Source organism: Didymella exigua (assembly GCF_010094145.1).
Source record: "Didymella exigua CBS 183.55 unplaced genomic scaffold M421scaffold_5, whole genome shotgun sequence".
NCBI classification, from domain to species: domain Eukaryota; kingdom Fungi; phylum Ascomycota; class Dothideomycetes; order Pleosporales; family Didymellaceae; genus Didymella; species Didymella exigua.
The window spans coordinates 202,716-227,297 of record NW_022984779.1 but is presented as its reverse complement, the minus strand read 5'-3'; the positions used below and the strand labels follow the sequence as shown (position 1 = coordinate 227,297).

Sequence of the window (24,582 nt, the reverse complement as noted above, 5' to 3'; positions counted from 1 at the left end):
GTGGTGTTGCTCGTCACTGAACGACACTGATCGAATGACCTCACGACAGAGAGCCTCCAACTGCCAATCTTCAAAGAAAATATTCAGAGGTCACGAAATACTTGAAGATCCTCAGGAAGCCTGCCTGATCACCGGCGATGCACACATGGCATGGATGCGAGTGGATGTCAGGCACTAAGTCCGCGGCGAACTGTCGAGCTTCACTCGAGATCTGTTATTGTTCTACTTGTCATTGAAGAATTCCAAACGGAAACTACACAATAACAGAAAGCAGAGAAGGCTGGAAAGTGCGACCGGTGAAGGTGAAGATCAGGGCTGCGGAACAGGCGGGAGTACATATAGCAAGCTTCCCCTCCATGTCAACAGTCTCCCTGACCTCACAAAACGGACTTCTTGGGACTCCCATAATTTTCAGACAGAAGTGCTTCTCTCTTTTCCCGAATCCAGTCATTTCTTTATTACCGATCGGCGATCATTGTGGTGGTCAGGGTTGACATCTGAAGGGGCACGTCCTCCAAGATCGCTGACCTAAGTTCTCCCTCGAATTTGGGGATCTTTGACGGAACTCACTCACCTGCAAACCCAACCACCTTCGCACAAAACGCCGGGCACGGGCTTCGGCGCGCTATTTGCGCGTAAAAGCTCCGAATAGTCCGCGTAGACTGTAAGAAGTATACCCATAGTCGCGAATTGCGCGCTCACCCTTCAACAGTTCACACGGTCTCGCCATGCCGGCGCTGCGCAAAAGCCGTGGTCCTAGGTCCAGCACCACCCCGTTCGCCTCCCCCACCGGCACGCCCAGCGATTCGAGAGAGAGAAGCCAGCGATCAATTATGGAGTGGACGGAGCCCTCTGTCCAAAATCCCACGCCATCGTTCGAAGAGCACGGGTTTGCTCGTCACGGCGTCCTGGAGCAAATGGCTCCCCTGGGTCAGCCTCCCTCCGCGAAAGTAAAGCAGCGCACGCGCGCGATGGTCGGCGACGCGGCTGCGCGAAAGTCTCTGGCGGGCAAGGGTTGTTTCTTGGGGGACGAGGCTGGGTCAACGCCCGAGGTCACACCAGCTCCTGAGCTCGAGCCGGACGACTCGGAGAGGCAAGAGGAGGACGAGCTGCCCCTGGAGCTTCCACTGCAAGAGGAAGACGCTGACGACGACTACGTACCCTGCAAGACAAAGAAGAAGACACCAGTGTCGAAACCGACTGTCAGGGGTAAGCCATCGGCACAAGGGAAGACACCCGGTGAGGCGAAAACACCGGTCAAGGCGAGCACGCCTAGAGTCGCCTCAGCTCCAGCGAGTCCTGCGGTGCAGGCTGTAGAGCAACCGCGGGACACCGAGCTTTCGCAACGCGCGCAAATCTACCTACTGGCGGCGGCAGAGTCAGCTAAAGCCCATGACAACCCTAGACTCAGCGAGGCTTTCAAGCAACTGAAAGACTTGAGCAAGCGCGATCAGACTATGGCCGCCATTATCGATTCAATCTGCAAACAGAACCAGACCTCAACACAGTGGGCCACGTTCAGGACCAACATCAAAGCATTGAAGAAGACCAAGACGAAGAAGCCAAAGAAGCAGCGCAATGGTGATTTTGCCACTGCAAAGTCTGAGACTCCAATGGTTAGCCAACAACCATCCCCCAGGCCGAGCAGCGAGGTGGCCCCTGACGACTCAATCTCCTTTGTTCACGACAACGAAGCTGCGATAGAAGATGCGTATCCGGCCGCAGATGCAACGGCTGGAGCGCTGCCTTCGCCTCATCCTCTCAGCACAGCCCCAACCCTTCCAGCGATTGAACCTTCTATTGAAACCGTACCACGACAACCTTCAAAATCACCGCGCAAGAAGCATGCCTCTAACGGAAATCTGGCACCCGGGAGTGAGATGGATGTGGATGGTGGAGCTTCTTCAGCGGCACAAACCCCAGCAGGGAACACGCCAGAAGTAGATGACGGGAGTGATTCAGAGCTTTCAGAAGTCAACGAAGAGATTGTGCAAAAGGGCCCGCCGACTCCCGCACAGCCAGAGAAGAAGACCTCGACTCCAGCGCCTGCGGCTGTCAAGAAGGGCAAGGGCGCTGGTGTTGCCCGCGGACCGAAGAAGCACGCCAACAAAGGAAAGCTGTTCGGCAAGCATGCACACAAGAACCAGCCAGCGAACCCCGAGCAACAGGAAGATCTTGAGCAGATCTATCAAATGCGGAGAGAGATGGCAGACGCGCAGCCACTGCGCCAGTTCGATCTTCCATTCCCTCAGTCTGACGTTCGCTTCGATGACGAGATTTTGGAGACTGAGTCTCTGACCGAATCCATGATCGCGGTTGGACCACCGGTGGATTCTGACCAGCCGCGACGTGCTGGACGGATGCCACAGGGTGCAAAGCGTTTGCGCGAGGACATGTCACGGTTTTCCTCACCTCAGCTCGAGTCAGCAGCTGTCTCGAGACCCACAACACCTGCAGTTCAGCCAGCAGCCAAGCGGCTCAAGGTGAACCACGGCCCGACTGCCAGGACAAAGCGATCGTAAGTTTTTCTCCTCCTGTGTTCCCTTATCGACCCTGCTCGAGTTGGTTTCAGAACTGGGCACTGCCAGTGTCCGTTTCAGCATAGGGGTTTGCTTGGCGAGTGAGTAAACTTTACGTGTTTGCACGTGTTTGCCTCGTACCTTGGAAAACCATCATCAAATCATCAGAAAGCTAATATGTGACATGCACAGGCCCGTTAAGAATCGGGACGGTGGAACCATTGCTGGTGTGCCATATGGTGGTGGCGGTTCGAGACAGCTGGGGCCTGATGACAACGACCCAGTAAGTGCCACTCATTTTCCCGAAGCATCCAACCACACCATTCCTCCTTCACCAACACAACCATCATCAACATTTGACCCACTTTCATTCCTCAACTTCAAATGGGGGTCGATAAGAAGCTTGCGCTACCCAAATATCCTCCTTCGCCTCCGCTTTCGGTTTTGTCCTCTCCTCTAACAGAACATCAGAACTCGCCGGCTTCAGAGAGCGAGGACTATTGCTCAGCCTGCAAAGGACAAGGCGAGTTTTTGTGCTGCGAAGGCTGTACACGCGTGTATCATCTTCTCTGTTGCGATCCGCCTCGCGTGGAAGTACCGGATGGGTCGTTCTACTGCTATGAGTGCGCCGGGTCAAGCCCATGTGACGAGGCAGCTGCCGAACAATTCATAGATCTTGGGCCGCTATTCTCGGAGCTTGGAAAGACAAACCCGCGCGCGTTTACCCTGCCAAAGGAAATCCAAAATCACTTCGAAGACGTATCTGCACGCGGGGATGGGTCGTACTTCGAGGAGGTCAAGAAGTTTCCACTGTAAGTACGATGCATCCAGACGCCTGATGTGGCGCTAACATGATGCAGTGCGAAGAACAGCGGCTACGGTTACCAGAGGCCTGACTACACCAAGGTGCTTGATGGCGATAAGCCCATCTTGTGCGTGCAGTGTGGTGTGTCGAGTGGCGGCAAGCGCCAGATGCTCAAGTGCGACTTTTGTAACGCGTATTGGCACTTGGACTGTGTCGATCCACCCCTCGCTAACCCCCCACACATCAGCCTCGAAGCATCACAACGCGATGCTTGGAGGTGTCCACGCCACATCGAGCACGATCTTCGCAGTGGGTTGTTGTTGCAAAACGACCTCAGTGGGGCGTATGACGATGTCGAGATGGATGATGCCACCTTTACCCGAGTCCCACGTAAGATCCGGAAGCGCAAGAACCCCGAGATTGTCGAGCCGACTTTCTCTCGTGGCATGCGCAACAACGGCTTGATTGATATCATCAACGACCCTGATGATGATACCGATGGCGAGGGCAACTACACCGGCTTCGAGTTCAAAGACGTCAACTCGAAGGTTTACCGCGTGCCTGAGCGAGGACTGATCACCGATTTCCTGACCAAGGTCAAGAGGTATGTGCGACTTGCCCTTCTACTATTATGACTTGCTGATAAGATGGGTAGCCGTAAGGTCATGCGGGACCGCGAGGCGCAAAACAAGGCTGTCTTTCCTGCCCAGCGCAAAGCATCGATGCAGAATTTCGTGACTCACTCTTTCCAACAACAACAAGCAGCGCTCAACTTGGCGCTCCTCGCAAAGCAAGAGCAGGATGTTTGTTTAAATGAAGGCAAGATCGATGGCCTTCTGCTAGCCCTCACTGTGAGTACTCCCTGTGCCCCGCGTGCATCGTCTCAATCATCGGCGCTAATCATGTGAAACAGGCCGAAGCACCTCAGGAGGTCATCACAGCCATGACCAACTCTGCTCCTCCACCTGTCGCTGCTGATGAGCGCGCACAGCTGCTGAAGCTGCAAGAGCTCATCCAGCGTCGCCTTAACGCGTCCTGAACGTCACTCATCCGTCTCCGAAGCTAAGGTTTACCCTAGTCGTGGCGTTGTAAACCAGACCGGGTCTCGACCACCGACATAATTCCACGCATCTAAACACGAAAATTTCCCGACCTGCCGACCGAAGCCGGCGGTATCGATCGTTGGCACTTGGTCTGCTCGCGTCGAGTGTCCTTCTTGTCCGGCTGAGCGGCTCAACTCCCACCACCTTCCGCGATCATCTGAGACACAGGTCTTGGACCTCCCTCAACTGAAACCCCCCAAGAACTTCTCCATCCCTCACTAGATTATAATTTGTCTCGTGAAAGACCTGCGCAGGTTGCGCGACATGAATGTACCACCAACCACACCGCCGTACCAATCTGCATAGCGAGGAGTTTGGCCCGGCCCGCGCCGGCATATTGTGATTTTTGTTTTGAGCTCTCGGCGCAGAGCGGTTTGTTTGTACCTTCTGCTTCCATGTGCAGAGATTGAGGGATGGATGGCATGGGCATGATATTTTGTAGATTTAGCTAGGACATCACGTTGAGATAGAGGGAATTGAGCATCTGACGATCATCGAAGCACCGAGGTCGTTCTTTCGTGACTGCCCGTCGTTTTGATCACGCCTTCGCGAGTGCTCATAGCCAGGCTGTGAATGACGAAAGCGTGCGAGTGAGGCAAGAGGCAAGGTGGCCCTTGCGCAACGAGGCTGACGAAACACGACACTACTGCGCGCTGTCAAAACACGCTGGACACGCTGGACACGCTGGACACGCTGGACACGCTGGACACACACGGTGCAGCCCAGGCGATCTTATCAGGATCTACCAAGCATGTCGTTTCACCGGACTAAAGCATCACACACATCTGATAGCGTGAAGAACAGACTGATTGGACGTAAGTGATTCATTGTTGTACCTGGAGCAGTGATACGCCATACAGCGTCGTGCACAATCAAGCTCCGTGGCCGCTTGAGTCCCGTTAAGATCGCATTTGCACAAGGGCTGCTGAGGCTCCCTTTGAAGAAGGCGTGAAGGGACTGGAGAGGGCAGAAGCACACAGCTTCGCTCGTGGACTCGCCGCTCAAGGCTTGCAGCGACCGAAGTAGCGTGGGTACAAGCAGCAGTCCCTGACGGTGTGCTGGTTGCACAACCAAGCGAGGTAGCGCTCGAGACCCAGACCGTAACCACCGTGGGGCGAGGACCCGTACCTGAATGCACATTAGCTCGTGGGCTTCATAGAATGGAGGTTCGGAAGGTGGCAAAACTTACTTCCGCTGGTCAGTGTACCAGTAATATGTCGAGGGATCGATGCCCTCTCGCGCGAACGCAGCCATCAGCTCCTCGTTGTCGTCCATACGCATACTTCCACCAACAATTTCACCGACATTTGGCATCAAGCAGTCCACGGACTCGGTGACACGTGGATCGTTGGGGTCCTTCAGCATGTAGAACGCCTTGATGTGGGCAGGAAAATGTGTCAGGAAGATGGGGCGGTTGATCTCGTCCGTCATCCTGCGCTCGGCAGCCTCAGCAATGTCATCACCGAACTCGTGCGGCTTGCCCTCCTCGTTAGGAATGTTGTGTTCATTGAGCCATGTGATGGCATCTGAGTATTTCATGCGCATGAAGGGGCGAGAAGGCGTCTGGAAGTTGGGGTTGAGGTCCATGATGTGCTGCTTGATAGTAGGGTCCGACATAGTGACCTCAAGGACGCGGCACATGACCTCTTCCAAGTGATTGAGCAGGTCCTCGAAGTTGATGTAGTCCAGCTCGGCTTCGACGTGGGTGTACTCTGCGAGATGGCGGCGTGTGAGAGACTTCTCGGCGCGGAAAGACTTCTCGATACAGTAGACGTCTCCCATGGCAGGAAGACATGTTTCAAGGTAGAGTTGCGAGGACTGTGTCAAATAGGCCTTCTCGTTGTAGTAGTTGAACTCGAAGAGCGTTGAACCACCCTCGACCTGGGTCTGGACGAGCGCAGGAGGCGAAACCTTGCGCAGGCGCATCTCCTTGTAGACCTGGTTGAAAGCGAATTCGACGGCGTCGCGGACGATCAGCACCTTGGAGGCTGTCTCGCCACGGAGGGTGAGGTGGCGGAGGTCGAGCAGTTGCGCCTGGTTGTCGGTGTTCTGCGAGACACGGTTGGTGATGGCATCGTCACCACCCGCTGCCTTCCAGATCTGAGGGATCTTGTAGAAGTCGGCGTGAAGTTCGCGGTTGTTAGGAGCGTGAGCGCCCTCGGGCACTTGCCTCAGCTCACCGAAAATCTCCATGGATGTCTCACGAGTCAGGGTGAGGGCATCGTAGGTCTCGGCCAGCTTGCCGGTAAGGACCACCTGCATGTAGCCATATCCGTCTCTTAATGTGATGAACAGGACCTTGCTCTGCTTGCGCTCACGGTGCACACGACCGAACACCCTGACGCGTGTACCCTTGACATCCTTGCCGTCGCCCAGTGTGATCTTGCTGGAGTCTGTGTCGTCAAGCTTGATCTTGACCGGCGCAGGGAGGCTCTTGTCCTCCTCGAGCACAACCTTCTTAGCCTCCTCGAGCACCTTGTCGCGCGCCTCCTGCTCTTTCGCACGAAGTGCAAGCTGCTCACCTTCCTTCCCGGCCTTCTTCTTCAGGGTCTTTGCGCCGTTGACCGCCTTCTTGAGCGCTGACTTGGTCGCATCCTTGTATTCCAGAATCGATGAGGGCTCGGCACCCTCAGCAATCTCGCCGGTTACACTCTTTCTTGTCTTGAACTTGGCGGCCTCGCCCTTCTGGTAAATGGCATATGCGAGGGACTTGTAGGGCAGGCTTTCGTCACCTGTTCGCTCGGGGGCATCTTGACCGACGTCTTCGTCGATGTAGTAGGTAGCGTCCGCCATGGTGGGCAGCAATTGAGTATGTGGAGTGTGTCAGCAGCGACTGTGCTGTTGTCCTCGAAATTATATGGCAGGTGCGATCGGAGTCATTGAGCCCCGCGGCACTGCCCCTCATTGGCCGACCACGGATTCTTGTGCGACTCATGCAACGTCTGGGGCTTCTGATTAGATAACCACCAACATTGTCTCGAACATACTTTGGTCATTTCGGGCGTAAATGCGCCGGAGGAATAGTTTGCGAGTCCGTAAAGAACTCGAGTAAAAGGTAGCTTACTAAGTACCCTTCTTGTAGTCCCGTGCACGCTTGCTTCATGTGCGGAATTATGCGCGCTGACAAACATGGCCTCAATTGCGCCATGTGATGCTCTGTATGTGATAAGCATAGTATCTTCCGAAGACCCATTGCAGCACCTCGATTGTCACCTGCGAATTGACTCGGTATACCAGCATGTCAGAACCCACTCTCTACACATATCCTTCACCTCTTGAAGGCTACCAAAATCTCCAGCCGTTGCCAGAGTATGAATGCAGGAACGGTCCAAGCCGGCTAAGACACTGCTGACAATGCCCAGTGAGAAAGCTGCAGATGGCAAGTCATATGTAAACCCACCAGCAGAAAAGAAGAGTGTAGCGTACACCTCTTTCGTATCGCCCATCACCAATGGCGATCGTGGTGGTTTCGAGTACGCAGATCATGGCTATCCAATTGAAAGAGGTCCAAAACTGACGGCAGCTAGCATTCACATCTACTTCCTGCAGTCTGAGCCAGAGGAGCTGAAATTTGCGACCGAGCTCTGGGAACGCATACGGCGAGAATGTGCGTTCCACGTATTTCAACACGTAGACCAAATACTAACGTCTGCCATAGTTCCCGAACTCCGCATCTACAGGATCTGGGATCGACCTCTTGGACCCCATCCAATCGGCATGTTTGAAGTCAACTTGTTCACGCCGGAGCAGTTCGGAGCTTTCATTCCGTGGTTGGTGATTAACAGAGGTCCGCTGTCCGCTCTCATCCATCCCAACACAGATGAGGAGCGAAGGGACCATACACAGAGGGCGACTTGGATGGGGCAGCCGCTGCCATTAAATCTGAGGTCGTTCAACAGTAGAGAGAAGAAGTAGATGAGTTGATCCATGCATAGCCTGCAGTGTGTGCTGATGATGTGTCATTGTGGGTATATGGCTGAACCAAAGTGCATCTTTTATGACTCCATCACTCCAATTGCACTTGAGTCATTCCTCCTGTTCGGTGGTGCGACCAGTCCGAGCACGCGACCTCAACCCCCAGACGCTTTGTTGCTCCATCCCACGTACCGGCCCTGCACTGTATCGACGTTCATGCGCGCATTTCGGTTTCTCCTTCTACCGTGTAGATAGATATGGGATAATTTTTTCCGGCTTTGCCTCAGTGCGCCTATCCCGCAACCTTCTTCTTTTTCTTATCTTTCTTGCCCTTCTTCCTGTCCCTCTTCTTCAAGGATGACATGCCAGTCTTGCACGCCTCCGCATATCGTATGTAGAAAGTGTCGATATCATCAGGCTTTACGATTGTGCTGAGAACGATCTTTGCAACGTGTTTCCTGTCAGTTCCTGCCTTCTTGTCGCTCCTGTTGTTGGATGCACGGATCAAAACAGGTAGCGGGTTCTCAGGATGTGTGTCCCATAACGGATCGTCAGTGACCTTTGTGGGCGTAGCCGGCGTCGATGTCGAGTCAAATGTCAGGCGCTTCTGTGTAAGGTAGACGCTGCCATGGCCTTTTGTGCGGTTGTGCTCGAAGAGGTTGGCGAGTTGAGTGAAGAACTGGGAAGTGTCAGTGTGCGCTGAGATTCCTACTGACTGGCCGACTTACCTCATCATTGGTGAGGTGTTCTCGCCCCATTGTGTATGTGTGTGATGCTATACGCTCAGCGCCATGGGTGGAGGTGCGTACGAAGTAGTGGGCTGCGCCGCGGGGGAGACCACCGAGCACTAGCGCGTTCAAACCCCGGCTTTGGGCGACTTTTTTGTTGCGGCAACTCTCAGCCTTCGACACTATGCGCCAGCAATACGGAGGACCGAAACTGCCTGCAGATTTGCGAAATCAGTTTGGTAATCACTATGAATCACCCTGCGGATTCATCTAAGTGCTAACACCAGTAGATCCTGGAAATAAAAGCAAGAGCAGCGGCGGACGCAATGGACCAGTAAATCGCAAAGATCGGCGCAAAGCCGAACGAGATCAGAAGAAGACGCAACGAACGCAACGGAAAGGGGCACCTCCGCCTCCAGTTATACATGCGCAGATTGGATCACGGAAGGCGCCAGTGCAGCAGGAAGAAGAGGATTCTGAGGTCGACTGGGAAGAAAGCGACGACGAGCCAGCTCCTGTAAAGAAGGAAGCAGCGCCGAAGAGCATTCTGAAGAAGAAGGCTCCAACGGAGGAAAGCGACGACTCGCCCACACTTGCCTATGTATCTCGCGCCGTTCAGGATCGACTCGACGAAGAAGAGAGGGAGATCCGCGCACTGGAGAAGAAATTAGGCAAGAGAAAGAAGTCGGCAGGAGGTGGAGACGATGATGGGTTGGACGACCTCTTTGGTGATCTCGGGGATTTCAGCGACGACGATGCACTCGAGAATCCTGTATCGAAGAGGAAACGGGCAGAGGATGAGGACTGGCTTGCAAGCAAGAGGCGCAAAGCCCTAGGGAAGACTGCCCCATCAGCGCCAGAATCGGACGAGGATGAGGAGGACGAACTAGAGAACCCCTTCTCCGAAGACGATGATCTCGATACTGACGATCTAGACGGCGACGAGAATGGAGATCTTGAAGATGGAGGTCTGGATGACGATATGGACGATGAGGAGGGCAATATTGAGAACCCGTTCTCTGAAGACGAGATATCAGGAGACGAGGAAGACGCAGAACCAGCACCTCGAATACGAGAGAACCCATATGTTGCGCCAGTGGCGGCTAACGACGCTCCAACCACGAAATACATACCTCCGGCTCTGCGAGGGCCACCTTCGTCCGATGCCGAAGCACTCATGCGTCTAAAGCGTCAGGTCCAGGGTCTCATCAACAGACTGTCAGAGGCCAACATCCTCACAATCCTGAAAGATATCGAGAAGATCTACGCAACTAATCCTCGTGGTTATGTCAACACCACTTTGATCAATCTGCTCATCGACATGCTCTCTGACCCCTCGGCTCTCCTCGAACCCTTCATTATTTTGCATGCCGGTTTCATCTCAGCGGTTTACAAGGTCGTTGGACCCGATTTCGGTGCCCAGATTGTAGAGCGCATCGTCTCTGAGTTCGACAGGCATTATCAACCGAACAAGGACGGTGCCGGGAAGCACACTACGAACCTCATGTCATTAGTGTCCGAACTGTATACCTTCCAAGTCATTGGCAGCAACATTGTCTTTGACTACATTCGCTTTTTCCTCAACGAGCTCTCCGAGATCAACACGGAGCTCTTGCTGAGGATTGTGCGTGCAGCAGGTCCCCAATTGCGCCAAGATGATCCAACTGCACTCAAGGACATTGTCGTTTTGCTGCAGAAGTCGGTTGCCAGTGTTGGTCAGCAGAATCTGCCAGTCAGAACGAAATTCATGATCGAGACTATCAACAATCTGAAGAATAACAAGATGAAAACAGGTCTAGCTGGAGCCTCGATTACACGGGAACGCACAACACAGATGAAGAAGCAGCTGGGTACCTTAAACTCCAGGAATCTCAAAGCCACAGAGCCATTACGCGTTGGCTTGAAGGACATAAGAGATACAGACAAGGTGGGCAAATGGTGGCTGGTGGGCGCCAGCTGGAAAAACCAAAGCCAGAACGACTCGCGCACAGAAGAAGAAGAGAAAGAGCCGCGTGGCAAGCGGGTCGAGCTCGAGGAGGAAGATGAAGATGGCGAAGTGGATCTAGCTCAGCTGGCTCGAGAGCAGCGGATGAACACAGACGTGCGTCGAGCCATCTACGTCTCGATTATGTCTGCTACCGACTTCAAGGATGCGCAGATACGGCTGAACAAGCTGAATCTGAAGAAAGCACAAGAAGTCGAGATACCCAAGGTCATCATCCATTGCGCAGGAGCCGAAAAGACCTACAATCCGTATTACACGATCCTTGCGCGAAAGGTTTGCTCAGACCACAAGACACGGAAGAGCTTTCAGTTCGCCCTCTGGGACATCTTCAAGAGCCTTGGAGAGAACCAGGATGGCGGCGCAGACTCAGACGACGAGGCAGAAGACAGCAAGGCTGTGTCAATACGGAAGCTGGTCAACCAGGGCAAGCTTTACGGAACGCTGATCGCCAAGCGCGTTCTGTCCATTACCTGCCTCAAGAATCTCAATTTCCCATACTTGCAGCCAAAGACGAAAACCTTCGTCGAGGTCATGCTCGTCACAGCGATTCTCGAAACGCAGAAGGGTGCGAAGGAGGAAAGGAAAGACACATCTCTGTTGCAGACGTTTGTTGAGGTCGACCAGGCACCCGAGATGGTTGCAGGACTACAGTTCTTCCTCAAAAAGGTTGTGGGCAAGACCGACATTGTCGAAAGATCGGAGAAGGAGACGGTCAAGTGGGGATGCAAAGCTGTAATCGGCGTGCTGAACAGGATTCTGGCCACGAACACGTTAGAAGAAGATTAACTACCACTTTCAATGCTCATCACCAAGCACACATTGCGCCTTCCGTATGGTATTCGTGATGCTTCTGACGAGGCTGAGCTGACCAATTAACGTTGCCACTCAAGAGCGGAATGGCTACCCATGCGCTTGTTCGCGGCCGAACAAGCGCATGTTTGGACTTCCGGCCCGCAAAAGTAAAGGCTCGTCCAAGCTCAACAACAACCTCCAGTCCACCCACCCATCCATTGACGTCCGTCATCGCAGCTGTGCCACCGCAGCTCCTTTTGGTTTCTCGTTCCATCCGCCTACATCAAAATGTTCCGGTCTCTGGCTCCCCGCGCCGTGCAGAGGGTGACACGCCCCGTCTCGAACAGCACATTCTGCGCATCCAACATCTACTTCCAGAATAGATTACGACGCAGCTACGCAACGGAATCTGGTACGCCACACTCCGTGGAGATGAGAAGTGGGGATTAGGGGCATGCGCTGACTGCTGGACAGAGGAGAAGGACCTGGTCATCATCGGTGGCGGTGTTGCGGGATATGTCGCGGCTATCAAGGCTGGACAGGCCGGCCTGAAGGTGCGGCGGACATTCGCAAATAGGCACGTAAGCAGCAGCTAATAGAGTCACAGGTCGCCTGTATCGAGAAGCGCGGCTCCCTCGGCGGAACCTGCCTGAACGTCGGCTGCATTCCGTCCAAGTCACTCCTGAACAACTCGCACCTTTACCACCAGATCCTCCACGACACCAAGGGCCGCGGCATCGAGGTCAACGATGTCAAGCTCAACCTCCCCGCCATGATGAAGGCGAAGGACACCTCGGTCGCTGGTCTGACCAAGGGTATCGAGTTTCTCTTCAAGAAGAACAACGTAGAGTACATTAAGGGTACTGGCGCCTTCCAGGACGAGCACACTATCGCTGTCAACCTCGTTGAGGGCGGCGAAACCACCGTCCGCGCCAAGAACATTCTTATTGCCACTGGTTCTGAGGCCACACCCTTCCCCGGTCTGACCATTGATGAGCAGAGGGTCATCACTTCCACTGGCGCCATTGCGCTCCAGGAGGTTCCCAAGAAGATGGTCGTCATTGGTGGCGGTATCATCGGTCTCGAGATGGTAGGCAGATGTCCCACAATGCAGATCCTTCCGCTAACAATGCCATAGGCTTCCGTCTGGTCGCGTCTCGGCTCCGACGTCACCGTCGTTGAGTTCCTTGGTCAGATTGGTGGTCCCGGTATGGACCAGGAGATCGCCAAGAACGCTCAGAAGATCCTCAAGAAGCAGGGTCTGAACTTCAAGCTCAACACCAAGGTCATGGCCGGCGAGGTTTCCGAGCAGGGTATCCAGGTCAACGTTGAGGCCGCCAAGGGTGGCAAGGCCGAGAGCGTAAGTTGCGCCGTACAACCTTCAGAAATAATAATTACTGACTATTCATAGATTGACGCTGATGTCGTTCTCGTCGCTATCGGCCGCCGCCCCTACACTGCCGGTCTCGGTCTCGACAACATCGGTCTTGAGACTGATGACCGTGGCCGCCTGATCATCGACCAGGAGTACCGCACCAAGATCCAGCACATCCGCGCTATCGGTGATTGCACCTTCGGTCCTATGCTTGCCCACAAGGCCGAGGAGGAGGCTGTCGCCGCCATCGAGTACATCACCAAGGGCCACGGCCACGTCAACTACGGTGCCATCCCCTCGGTCATGTACACTCACCCCGAGGTTGCATGGGTTGGCCAGAACGAGCAGGAGCTCAAGGAGGCCGGCATCAAGTACAATGTCGGAAATTTCCCCTTCTCTGCCAATTCCCGTGCGAAGACTAACCTCGACACCGAGGGCATGGTCAAGTTCCTCGCAGACGCCCAGACCGACAGGATACTGGGCATCCACATCATCGGCGCCAACGCTGGTGAGATGATTGCTGAGGGCACTCTTGCTCTCGAGTACGGCGCTAGCTCAGAGGATGTTGCACGCACATGTCACGCTCACCCTACTCTTGCTGAGGCGTTCAAGGAGGCTGCCATGGCCACCTACGACAAGGCTGTTCACTACTAGATTCCCGGATTTCTTCGTGTGGGGTTCCCTTTCAGCATCAGCGGCATGAATTATCGAGCTCTCGAGCGGGGGAGTTGTGAATAGTATCTGTAATATATCTGATGCAATGCTTGTTCAAAATCCAGGGTCGTTGACAATCTGACATGTGCATGCTCGGTCCGCACGCGGTAGGGCTGAAGACCCCTGCTAGCCTTTGCGCGTGCGCGTCGCGCTCCCGCGATCTTCAATTCGGCCTCCACGGCGTCATCAAAAGACCATCATCTTTTGCAACTCACATCCTCACAATGAGCATTACAGAGCTTGAACAGCGCTGCAACGCCCTCCGGAACGATCTCAAAGCCTGGGAGAAACAATTTGCTGCGCAACATAATGGCAAGAAAGCTGGACGCGAGGATATCAAGGCGGACGTGGTGATTTGTATGCACGCGACATACCGGACCTATGCAGAAAGCTTGCTAACCACTAGCAGCACAAAAGTACAAGGAGTACAGCAAGTTACGAGCTCAGCCGGCTACAAAATCAGCCCCTCAGACACCATCAAAACGACCAGCGAGCCGCAAGCAGATTTCCAATGTTGAACGAACGCACGAAGCACCACCGACAGCGTCAGAGCTTACTCCTCTCAAGCGCAAAAGGAGAGAAGAGTCAGCCACACAGGAAGCAGATGCAGCATCTGAGTACTTGTCACCACAAGGACCTGCATTCATTGGACCTACCCCGCAACGAGACGGTATCGTGCTAGGTCTCTTCGACAACCTCAACGCAGAGACTCCAAGCAAGCGCCGTATAATATTCGGTGAAATCGAGCCCAATGTGTTTCAGACGCCGACAAAGAAGGACACAGAAGCAGCGAGTGAAGCATCTTCGGCGTCAAGAATAAGAGGGGAGCGGACGCCGCTCTCAATCACAAAGAGGAACTTGTTCAACCAGTTCGTCACACCAAAGAAGAGGAAGCTTGATGAGGAAGGTACACCAAATTCTACACTGAGAGGTCTAGCTACGCCGGCGTTTCTGAGGAGAGACAATGCGCTGGACAGAATTGAGGAGTCGGACGAGACAACACCGAGGCCTGCGCCATGGAAGAGGAGAGGCACAGTGAGAAGTCTCAGCGCTATGATCCAGAATATGCGGAAAGACGAGGACGACAGGCTAGACGAGGAGGCTGACATCATGCGCGAGTTGGAGATGGAAGAAGAGGGCATATGCGCACCCTCTAAATCTCGATTATCAGAGGTGCAGGTCAATGATAGCCAGATGGAGATGCCGCTCGGTGTTGATCGCGGAGAATCAGAGGACGAAGAATCAGAAGAGGAAGAGCTTGGCCGAGATGGCCAACCAAGGAAGGTGTGGAAGAAGAAAGGGTTGAAAAGACAGACAAGACGCACAAATAGTGAGTTTCTACATCCATGTCTCCGAGCATACGGTCTAACGGTAACAGTGCGACCCAATATCGTCAAGCCGAACCCCGTACCAGAATTCCAGCACAACAACGAAGAGGACACTCCGGCATCCGTGCCAGAGACGCAAGCCCAGGCAGATGCGGAACCTGCACTCTCTGACAACGAGGACGATTCCGACTACGCGAGCGATATTTCTCACTCAGCGAAGAAGCGTAAAGCGCCAGCGAAGCAAGCAGCTAAGCCCGCTGAGAAGAAGGAGGGTGTGGTGGAGAAAGTTAAGAGAAAAATCTCCGCTAATGCACACGCGAACTATCAAAGACTCAAGATCAGGGGTAAAGATAGGAATGGTAAGAAACCTGGGGGCAGATTTGGTAGAAGATGAAGTAAGCCTGGACGCCACAAGGTTGGGTCAGTCTCACGTTTTGGATAGATGAGTCAGCCTTATCGATCCCAATAGGCCCCTGTGGCTGCCGGCTTGCAATGCTGCTCGTTGCCTGAACTGTTCTTCGGGTGAGACAGTGTGACCATGCAGGTCATCCGCGCCAACAGTTGAAGAAGCAATGCAGGTTTTGTCTTGACTGTGTCCAAAAGCTGTTACATCTGTGTTTTTAGTGACCGAGGTCCTTTACACCACAGCAGGCATGGCATACATCCGAAATCGCGTGTTTGAAGGTTACAGTTTGTCGTATGCCCATGTGGAGGTGTTTGGCGGTACATCATCGGGTCATAGCGTCAGCGCTCTAGCTCCGCCGCCTCAGCTTCCACCGCCCGCTGTAACAAACACGGCGACATCTCCAAGCTCACGACACGCCACATCGCCCATTTACGCAGCCGTAATTCCTTCACCTCCACCCGTCAGACAACCACGAACACTTCCCGTCACCATGGCCGAGAAAGAACTGCACTCCGCGCTCCAGCATCTCCACCAGTCGCTTCAGTCGAAGAACTACCAGCATGCCACAACACTGCTCTCAAAGGCCAAGATGGCCCTCCTGCAGCTCAATGCCCTCATCCCACAAGAAAAGACACCGAAGAAGCAGCTCCAAGCCGCGCGCGAAACACTCGAGCTCGGCGCCATCATCTCCATCCGCCTCAAAGACACCGTCTCCTTCACACGCTACTTCCAGCAGCTGCAGCCCTTCTACTCCCTGCCTGTGTCCTCTCTACCAAAAGACGGCAGCCAGGCCAGCAAAGTCACAGGTCTGTACCTGTTGCTTCTGCTGAGTGAGGGCGACTACGCTGGGTTCCACACACTGCTCGAGACACTGGAGGTGGCGGCGGCGCAGGAGGGCAAGGGCCTTGAGGACGACCAGTTCGTTCAGTATCCGATAAGGCTTGAGCAAGCGCTTATGGAGGGAAGCTATGACAGGGTGTGGGGCGAGACGAAGGGCGAGAGGGTGCCAAGCGAGGAGTTTGGGATGTTCTCAGAGGTCAGTCGCGCCACCTTTTATCTCCCCAAGACTTCAGCAGGAAACAAATAGCAGGAATCACTGCTGACACACTTGAGCAGATCCTCATCGGCACAATCCGCAAGGAGATCGCCTCATGCAGCGAGCGCGCATACCCCTCGATTCCTGTCTCCGACGCCAAATCCCTGTTGTTCCTCGACTCAGAAGGTAGCGTCGTCGACTTTGCGCGCGAGTCTGGTTGGGTCGTCAAGGACGGCAGGATATATTTCCCTCAGCAGGAGGACGACTACCAGAGCAAGGACATCTTGGTCACTAGCGATCAGGTCATCGAGAATACCTTAGGGTACGCTAGGGAGTTGGAGATGATCGTGTAGATGAGCAAATGAAGGAGCAGGTCAAAGGGAAGAGAAAGGAAGCATGTGCGTGTCACTGTAAACTAGATCTCAGGTCTGTGGGCGCTATCTGCGGCCTGACATAGACGAATCACGATGGGAAGCATCAATGAACGGCATAATGAACACAACCCCTGCAGCTTCTTCTGGCCAGATGTTCTCAAGGTGACAAAGACTATCCACGAAGTCAAACACAGACATGTTTTGACTACTGAATCGGTGGCGCTCGTGCCGAAGTTCGTAACCTGTGGGAAGCAGCTCTGCGGCTGACCTTGGTCATTACGGTCGCAAGCAAGTACACGGCAATTCCTTGGCCGCGACCAAGAGTGTATACCTGCCGGGTTACAGGGCTGACTATGCTGACGCCAAGCATGAGGGTGGGTGTTGAAGTGGGAGCCGGGGCTGGCGATGACAGCCATATGGTTGAAGCCGAACCGGAAAGCCTTCGGCTAAGATCTGTTGCTGACATGAAGAGGAATCAGCCGCAATCTACGTGCGGGGGTGACACGTATAAGCACTCACTGGTGGCCTGGCCAAGGGCGCACAGTAAGACCTGCCGTACATGACGGGGAAGAACGCGCGCTCACATGCAGCAGACGTAAGTATGTATTCGTAGTAGCAATCACTAGATTGTAGACTTCAGACTAAACATTGCCGTCTACAAATTATCTGTTCGATTATAGGCCTGCTATATAGTGGTATTGGGTATCAAATTTAGGCCTTCTATTACCTGCGTCATCCTGTCGCCAATTCTATTCAGATCCCGGACTCTTCTTTTCTTGCATCTTCTCCTACGCATTCGGCGCTCACGCTGTCACTGTGGCCGTAACTGTAGCAGTGACGGTCTCCTTCTCCCTCTCTGTCACCGTGACAGTGAAGATCTGGCTCAGCTCAATCGGCGTTATGATCAATGGCCCTTCAGACGTGGAAGCAGTGGGCGTCACGGATGCTTCTGTAGGCGACGGCTCTACGTTCGTAATCGCGTATGAGGTCTTGGAAGTAATGGGCTCGCTTGAAGCTGATACCGAAGACGAGGTAATAGCACTCGATGAGTGGGTAGGTGTAGTTTTTGCACTGGACGCAGGTATAGAGGGGGAAGTCGAAGCGCTAGACGTGGCGTATGCAGACGAGGAAAGCGCGAAGGAAGGCGCAACAGAAGACCCAGCCGGTTGCGAGGAAGACGATGGAACTAAAGACGCCGCAGGTGTCTCTGATGGTAAGACGGTGGTGTACTGTGTGATAATGACCACAGGCGGTACTTGCAACGACGTGGATGGGAGAAGTTCGGCCGAGGGCGAAGGCACAACCAAGGAGAGGATGGAAGAAGACGCAGGTGCGGCAGCAGCAGCTGAGCTCGAACCGGCAGCAGAGGATATTGGCGCGCTAGGGTTCAATGTTGAAGATAGCGTGATGCTTGAGAAACCGGGAGCTTCAGAGGCGGCAGCAGTGGGGAACACGGTAGTGTACAGTGTCTTGGTAACAACAAGGCGGGATGAGGTGATCATGGTCGAATTTGCTGGGGCAGGAAGCACGGAGCTTGAAGCCAGGAGTGATGACCCTGCGGAGCTCACAAGCGCCGAAGGCGTTACCTGCGACACTGACGCAGCCGATGATGAGCTCAGGCCAGAGGAACTGAACAAGGCGTTGCTGAGAGTAGCAGAGCCCTGGTTCGCGCCCGGGTGGGTGAAGCCGGGCATTCCTGTGCCATTCTGCGCTGGCAGGCCTCCAGTCGCGGACGGAGTGGCACTGACAACAGCCGAGCTTGAACGAATAGAGCTCTCAAGAACAGAGCTGACGGCAATAGAGCTGGCCAAGGTGAAACTAGGGGTCAATGTGCTCGGCGCGAAGAAAGCTGCCGTTGTGGTATCCTCAGGCGAGTAGGTGAACATTGGAGGCGTCTGAGTGGCGCTCGACATCTCACTTTCGACCTCCGCTTTTGAACTAGAGAGGCCCTTCGCCGGGAAGGAGCTCAATGCCTGGCTTTTGGCAGGTGCCGACGACGAAGCAGCAGCATCTGGTGACACGGCGCTTGATTTGGATTCCGAGGTAGGGATTGGGTTGATGGTGGCAATGTATGATGTTGACAAGAACGTCTGCTGTGGTTGAGTAGCAATGGCTTGACCGTCCGGAAGAAGAAATGTAATGGCAGGTGCTGTCTGCGTGAAGACAGTCGGCTGAACGGGCTCGATAATGACAGCAGTCTCTGCGTTGGCAATTGGTGCACTCAGCGAGGGTATTGACGATCCGAGAGAATACAGGTCGACAGTCGAAGAAGCCGTTGAGGTCGTGTTTGTGTAGCTGGATAAGCTGCCTCAATTAGCGTAGTACAGCACAAATACGCAAGCAACTCACATTTGTCTCTTGTGGCCTTTGGGCAACGGCCCTCCAACAACAAGGGAAGAAGACGCTGCCAGCAGCAATAGAGAAGTCAAGCAAGCCATCGTGGATGGACTCGTGTATGACGAAGTGAAGGAAAGTGGAGAACGAAGGAGACGCGCGCGTTCAAGACTGGACAAGAGCAGAAACAGAGAAATCGAAAGTGATCGAGGGGATAGACGATTATGAAGAGGACGACCGAAGGAATGAGAACGCTACGCTGAAAGATGAAGAAGAGAATGGAGAAACCGTTCGACTCAATCACTCGACAACGCACAAGTCTAGAGCACCACTGTGCGAGACTCACCGCCAGCAGGGGTTTTGTCTGGTCTTGAGGTGTCCATACCCACCTTAATCTACGTCTGAGCCGGCAATAGCTTTCCATGTAGTACTGGCGCAATTGGCTTCATATTAGAGGCGGCACCGGGTCGTTTCCGAAAATAATTGACTCTGGTTGGAGGAGTGGTTGTCGTGCTTCGAGACAAAAGTCCTGGTGTTTCAGAATGGAGCTACGTGTGAGCCAATCAAGAGGCAGCAGCACAATGCATCCTTGCGATCTGGGCGGCTCGCCGAACAATGACAACCTCTCCATTCTATGCAAGCGACTAACCGGCCCACGGCATGACAGTGAGGCTCAGCGGGACGTTCGACCTGTCATCGTTTATAGACTACCAAGTCGGGCGCTGAAACCCAAGGTTTGCCAACGCTCCGCTACAGCGCAAAGACGCTGAAAGGCGCCAGGTAGAGAGCAGTTTCTCATCGAGGTGCACGTCATGGCACGCAAGACATAACTATGAATCTGCAATGATGAGACATCCTCATTGATGTTGGACTTCGACTGTTTGACTTTCGACGGGTCTATTCTGGCCCTCGAGACCTCTGGCCAAGCCGCAGGGCTTCTGGTCGAACCATACGTAACCTGACAGAAGGATACGGAAGCAGGATCGAAAGATCCGAATGCATCGTCAACTCCGTCGTTCAGATCGTGGCCTTGTGTCGATATCTGAGTTCAGATGGGGGCACGTGCCTTTCGTTGCTATGGGAACACCACGAGCGAGGCGGTCAAAGCAAAATATGGCGTACCAGGGTAGCCTTCATCCTCTTTAGATCGAATCGACGTCACGGTTAGGCTGCGTGCTTTGCTTGTTGCTGCGCGTTTGTACATTTGCATTTCTTACCTCTACTTCCGCGCGTGCACTCTAGTACCGCTCCGCGTAAACAACATGAGCGTACGCGTCGTTGCACGAATAAGGCCACTGCTCAAGCAAGAGCTAGACAAGGACACGATCGTTTCCGCAGAGACCCTCGAAGGAGAGTCCGCTCCTACAGTCGTACGATTACCGAGCCCGAAGAATGACGCAGAGTCTTTCAGCTTTCAATTCAGCTCCGTGTATGAGCAGGAGGCCACACAACAACAATTGTTCGATGCCGAGAGTACGTTATCATCACCATACATCGTCGGCATCACGCTAATGTATGGACAGTCTCACCAACGGTCAAGAATCTATTCAATGGCTTTGATCTGTCGATCTTTGCCCACGGCTGTACCGGTACTGGCAAGACGCATACAATGCGAGGAGGGAAGTCGCTGGCCGACCGTGGTGTGATTCCGCGACTTTTGAGCGCCATTTACAGGCGGTGCAAAAAGATTGAAAAGGATTCGGCCGGCGCTGCACAGGTCGAGGTCGCCCTAGAGTACTTCGAGATCTACTGCGATCGCGTCTACGACCTCTTCGAGCCACCAGAGAAGCGCACACCATCTGGCCTTCCCATTCGCGACAATCACGGCAAGACAGTCGTTGTCGGTTTGACTGAGAAGCCATGTACAACGCTCAAGGAGTTCGAGCAACTTTACGACCAGGCGAACATGAACCGCTCGACGTCTGCGACCAAGGTATGGTACTTTGCTTGGAAGGCTACCAGCGTATGCTGACTTTAGCCTAGCTCAATGCGCACTCTTCTCGATCGCACGCCGTACTTTGTGTCAAGATCACACAGACCACCGAGACCACAGTCCGCGTCAGCCGCGCATCTTGTATTGATCTAGCTGGATCCGAAGACAATCGCCGCACAGAGAATAACAAGGAGCGCCTAGTTGAGAGTTCTGCTATCAATAAGTCGTTGTTCGTACTCGCCCAGTGTGTCGAGGCCATGAACAAGAAGCAGAACAGGATACCGTATCGGGAGTCGAAAATGACACGAATTCTTGGGCTCGGTCAAAACAAGGGCTTGACGGTCATGATTCTCAACCTTGCGCCGACTCGCGCATATCATCTCGACACTATCAGCTCCTTGAATTTCGCCAGTCGCACGAAGAAGATCGAAGTCGCGGAGGTGGAGAATGATCCGGTGCTCAGGACTATGTCGAAGCCGCTCGCGGTGACGAGCAGCATCGGCGGGGCCACCATCAAGCGACAACCTCTGCGCGCTCTGACGGCAGCGGCCAATGTCAACGTGACGGAGACAGGAAAGGAGAAGAAGGGAGAAAAGCCCGTAAAGGCCTTTTCTGTATACTCTGATTCTCGTAAGCCTGTCTCACGTGTGGCTAACTCGACTTCCCAGAATCAAGGCATACGACGAACCGAAGCGCAAAAGCGGGCGGCGGAACCTAGCAGCGCCTTTGGCACTCGACCTACAAAGACATTCCGCGCAGCTGATAGCACTTCCCGAGCACGTACTGTCGAGGCTGGCATGACAAAGGAGGCGATCGAGACGCTAATCGCGCAGAGACTCGATGAGCGGCTTGCCGAGAAGGCGCTACAAGACGCTGCAGCTGCAGTACCAGCACTTTCTGATGAACTTCAAAGGCGATTGGATGACTTGGAACAAAGAATCGATGCGAAGGAAGACGATGGGAAGTCTCAGGGGCTACAGTTTCTACTCATGGCCAAGCAACATCACGCACGAGGCGAGGACGCGAACGCTTTACGTATGTACCGCTTGGCTGAGCCGTACTTCCCTGGCAACGAAAAACTCCAAGCGAAGATGAGGAATCTGGAGGATAGGATAAGAGCAAAGCGCGACGAGGGGCCCAAGCACATGTCGGCACCAGTTGCACCGGCACCTGTCTCGAGTCTAATGGCACCATTGAAGGCAGACAAGAAGGTCTCTAGACCGAAGATGATCTTCCGAGACGATGCTGAATCCGAGAGCGACAACTTCACACCACCGCCACAGTCCGACCATGATGAATCGTTCACATCTGAGAACAGCTTCGTCGCGAAGCCAAAGACGGCTCGCAAGCCCAAGAAGACACTCAAGAAGCTCCCCATCTTCCGCGACGATCTCGAGTCTACAACTTCTGGCGAACAGACACCAAGAACATCCCATCTCCTGAAGATCATTAACAGCCGCGACGTCAACCAGATCAAAGCGCTGAAGGGAGTGGGCTCGAAGAAGGCTGACGCTATCGTGAACTGTTTGATGGAAATGGACAACGCCGAGGTGCAGGACCTGGCGAGCCTGGCCATGCTGAAGGGTGTCAGCGGCAAGACAGTGGAGAACATGAGAATGGGCTTGAGTCTTGTTGGCGATTACGACTTCTGAGCTTCGCCACAATTTGCATTTCAGCGTGGAGTTTTGGAGCGCTTCTTGATTAAAGTTGCATAGCATGGCATGAGCGTAAAGCATTCGCATTGGGCGGGCGTTTGAGCGGAGAGCGTGTTGTTCCGCATGGATTAGCATAGCATAAGTAGCATGAGAATAGCATCTTACCTTCAAGACGTGCCCCCATCAACGTCACTTGTACATCGAGTTCAAGAGGATAGCATGTTCTTTGGGTTCGGATACGGCCGACAAGCTTGACTGACTCCAACAGTGCTTTTTCGTTGCTAGTCATACAAAGTTGATAGCACTATATCCTTGTTTGTTGCGGTCAGGGGTCCTTGGTATATTGCTATGGCTGTTGGGCCTCGTTCTGTCCTCCATGAAACCGCCTTCCTTACTCAGTCGACATTTCAGCTCCCCCGAACGTAGTGTTCCTGTCAAGTAAAGCAGGTTCTTACCACGATATGCCTAAGTTTGGACATGACCGCGCATAAACCGCCGGTACAAATGGAATCGCAATTCTTGCCTCCTCCCATAAGCGGCTCGCAAGTCAAGCCATTTTCCCGAATAGGTCATTGCTCACTGTGATGTGTGCGCACATCAACGCCAACACACTTCGCACTATCAACTTTTTGACCGACAGAAAAGAGGATGCAGACCAGATTGAATCAGGGAAACACTGGAGATCAGTCTTCGACGATGTTTCTCAATATTGTCTGAACAGGCAAGTTCGGTGAGCAGGCGCGGTGTCCGGAAGATGATGATGTGGGGCCTTGGATTTGACTTTCGGTCAACTCTGTACAGTCGCGTAGCGACACGCACGAAGAAAATTGAGATGTTCAGTGGATTAACAGGTGTTGGACTTACGTGATAGTCAAGTGCAGCATTTGACCAATTGACTGGCTGTCACTACTATGAAGGTCGCAGCTTGAAGGGGCAGAATTTTGAAAATCAGGATGTAGGTCAAAGCGAACCGAGAAACTCATTCTCAGCTACTGTACTTGATCCTGTTCCTCGTATGCTCATCAGAGTATCGAAACTACTGAGCCATGAGTGTCTTGCGGTTCTGCGCACCTGCCGTACACTAGCTTAGTCATTCGCCCATGCACGCTAGCTTAGTCATTCGCTCATTTACTCCCTCAGCTCTTCTCTACCAAACACAAACACAACACGCAAAGAATCACTTGTATGTACGCCCTCAACTGCTCCTGCCCAAACCCACGTCTCTTGATGAACGGAAGCGCTGGTCTGAACCACCAGCGTAACTCCCAATACACTTGAACCGAGAGCTCCTCCCCTGCCCATCGTGCTTTCTTGTGGTTAGCGCACGCCAGCCCGGAAGGTGCGATGGATATAGACAGGCGAGCTGCTTGATGCGCGAAACTAAGATAGCTCTGATTGAACTGCATCTCCTCTGCATGCTACTTCCTAGGTTGTAGATACTTGCTGACAAATGCACAGATTCATTAGTTAACGTGTTCTATCAGTAAGCTGCGCATATCAGTATCCTGCGCACCCCACCAAAACGCGCTCAACTCAGCGTGCAATTGCTCCACAACCACA

The 24,582-nt window shown here is 53.7% G+C and overlaps 9 protein-coding genes across 9 annotated transcripts in view; 6 read left to right on the top strand and 3 right to left on the bottom strand.

The window, feature by feature from the left end:
* The first annotated feature begins 487 nt into the window (after positions 1 to 487).
* On the top strand, positions 488 to 3,033 carry M421DRAFT_417337 (uncharacterized protein). The gene is made up of 3 exons (XM_033591420.1): positions 488 to 664; positions 713 to 2,518; positions 2,712 to 3,033. The coding sequence occupies exons 2-3, from the start codon at positions 729 to 731 to the stop codon at positions 2,977 to 2,979; spliced, it is 2,058 nt and encodes a 685-aa protein (XP_033451816.1). The 5' UTR covers positions 488 to 664; positions 713 to 728; the 3' UTR covers positions 2,980 to 3,033.
* Positions 3,034 to 3,356: 323 nt separating this feature from the next.
* M421DRAFT_315413 (uncharacterized protein) lies at positions 3,357 to 4,178 on the top strand. The gene has a single exon (XM_033589244.1). The coding sequence runs from the start codon at positions 3,492 to 3,494 to the stop codon at positions 3,957 to 3,959; it is 468 nt and encodes a 155-aa protein (XP_033451815.1). The 5' UTR covers positions 3,357 to 3,491; the 3' UTR covers positions 3,960 to 4,178.
* A 1,011-nt stretch (positions 4,179 to 5,189) lies between these two features.
* On the bottom strand, positions 5,190 to 7,441 carry M421DRAFT_417334 (putative cytoplasmic asparaginyl-tRNA synthetase). Its single transcript, XM_033591419.1, has 2 exons — positions 5,617 to 7,441; positions 5,190 to 5,555 (listed from the first exon to the last, which is right to left on the bottom strand). The coding sequence occupies exons 1-2, from the start codon at positions 7,218 to 7,220 to the stop codon at positions 5,429 to 5,431; spliced, it is 1,731 nt and encodes a 576-aa protein (XP_033451814.1). The 5' UTR covers positions 7,221 to 7,441; the 3' UTR covers positions 5,190 to 5,428.
* A 340-nt stretch (positions 7,442 to 7,781) lies between these two features.
* On the top strand, positions 7,782 to 11,861 carry M421DRAFT_89859 (uncharacterized protein; the record flags this gene model as incomplete). Its single annotated transcript, XM_033597803.1, has 5 exons — positions 7,782 to 8,034; positions 8,086 to 8,214; positions 8,760 to 8,958; positions 9,130 to 9,143; positions 9,361 to 11,861. 5 exons carry the CDS (start codon positions 7,782 to 7,784, stop codon positions 11,859 to 11,861), a joined length of 3,096 nt encoding a protein of 1,031 aa, XP_033451813.1.
* A 294-nt stretch (positions 11,862 to 12,155) lies between these two features.
* On the top strand, positions 12,156 to 13,896 carry M421DRAFT_55605 (dihydrolipoyl dehydrogenase mitochondrial precursor; the record flags this gene model as incomplete). Its single annotated transcript, XM_033595319.1, has 5 exons — positions 12,156 to 12,279; positions 12,342 to 12,421; positions 12,475 to 12,957; positions 13,006 to 13,227; positions 13,279 to 13,896. 5 exons carry the CDS (start codon positions 12,156 to 12,158, stop codon positions 13,894 to 13,896), a joined length of 1,527 nt encoding a protein of 508 aa, XP_033451812.1.
* A 284-nt stretch (positions 13,897 to 14,180) lies between these two features.
* Positions 14,181 to 17,079, top strand: M421DRAFT_55427 (uncharacterized protein; the record flags this gene model as incomplete). The annotated part of the gene is made up of 5 exons (XM_033595303.1): positions 14,181 to 14,313; positions 14,366 to 15,286; positions 15,335 to 15,667; positions 15,969 to 16,726; positions 16,807 to 17,079. The coding sequence occupies 5 exons, from the start codon at positions 14,181 to 14,183 to the stop codon at positions 17,077 to 17,079; spliced, it is 2,418 nt and encodes an 805-aa protein (XP_033451811.1).
* Positions 17,080 to 17,688: 609 nt separating this feature from the next.
* M421DRAFT_417331 (uncharacterized protein) lies at positions 17,689 to 19,774 on the bottom strand. Its single transcript, XM_033591418.1, has 2 exons — positions 19,450 to 19,774; positions 17,689 to 19,404 (listed from the first exon to the last, which is right to left on the bottom strand). Exons 1-2 carry the CDS (start codon positions 19,536 to 19,538, stop codon positions 17,904 to 17,906), a joined length of 1,590 nt encoding a protein of 529 aa, XP_033451810.1. The 5' UTR covers positions 19,539 to 19,774; the 3' UTR covers positions 17,689 to 17,903.
* Positions 19,775 to 20,491: 717 nt separating this feature from the next.
* M421DRAFT_417330 (kinesin-domain-containing protein) lies at positions 20,492 to 23,187 on the top strand. Its single transcript, XM_033591417.1, has 3 exons — positions 20,492 to 20,907; positions 20,958 to 21,367; positions 21,418 to 23,187. The coding sequence occupies exons 1-3, from the start codon at positions 20,697 to 20,699 to the stop codon at positions 23,017 to 23,019; spliced, it is 2,223 nt and encodes a 740-aa protein (XP_033451809.1). The 5' UTR covers positions 20,492 to 20,696; the 3' UTR covers positions 23,020 to 23,187.
* Positions 23,188 to 24,485: 1,298 nt separating this feature from the next.
* M421DRAFT_98685 (uncharacterized protein) overlaps positions 24,486 to 24,582 on the bottom strand; it is a gene marked incomplete at both ends in the record, with an annotated part of 3,115 nt that continues 3,018 nt past the window's right edge. Inside the window, one exon of the mRNA XM_033598645.1 lies at positions 24,486 to 24,527. Coding sequence (XP_033451808.1) covers positions 24,486 to 24,527 — 42 coding nt within the window. The remainder of the gene's footprint in view (positions 24,528 to 24,582) is intronic.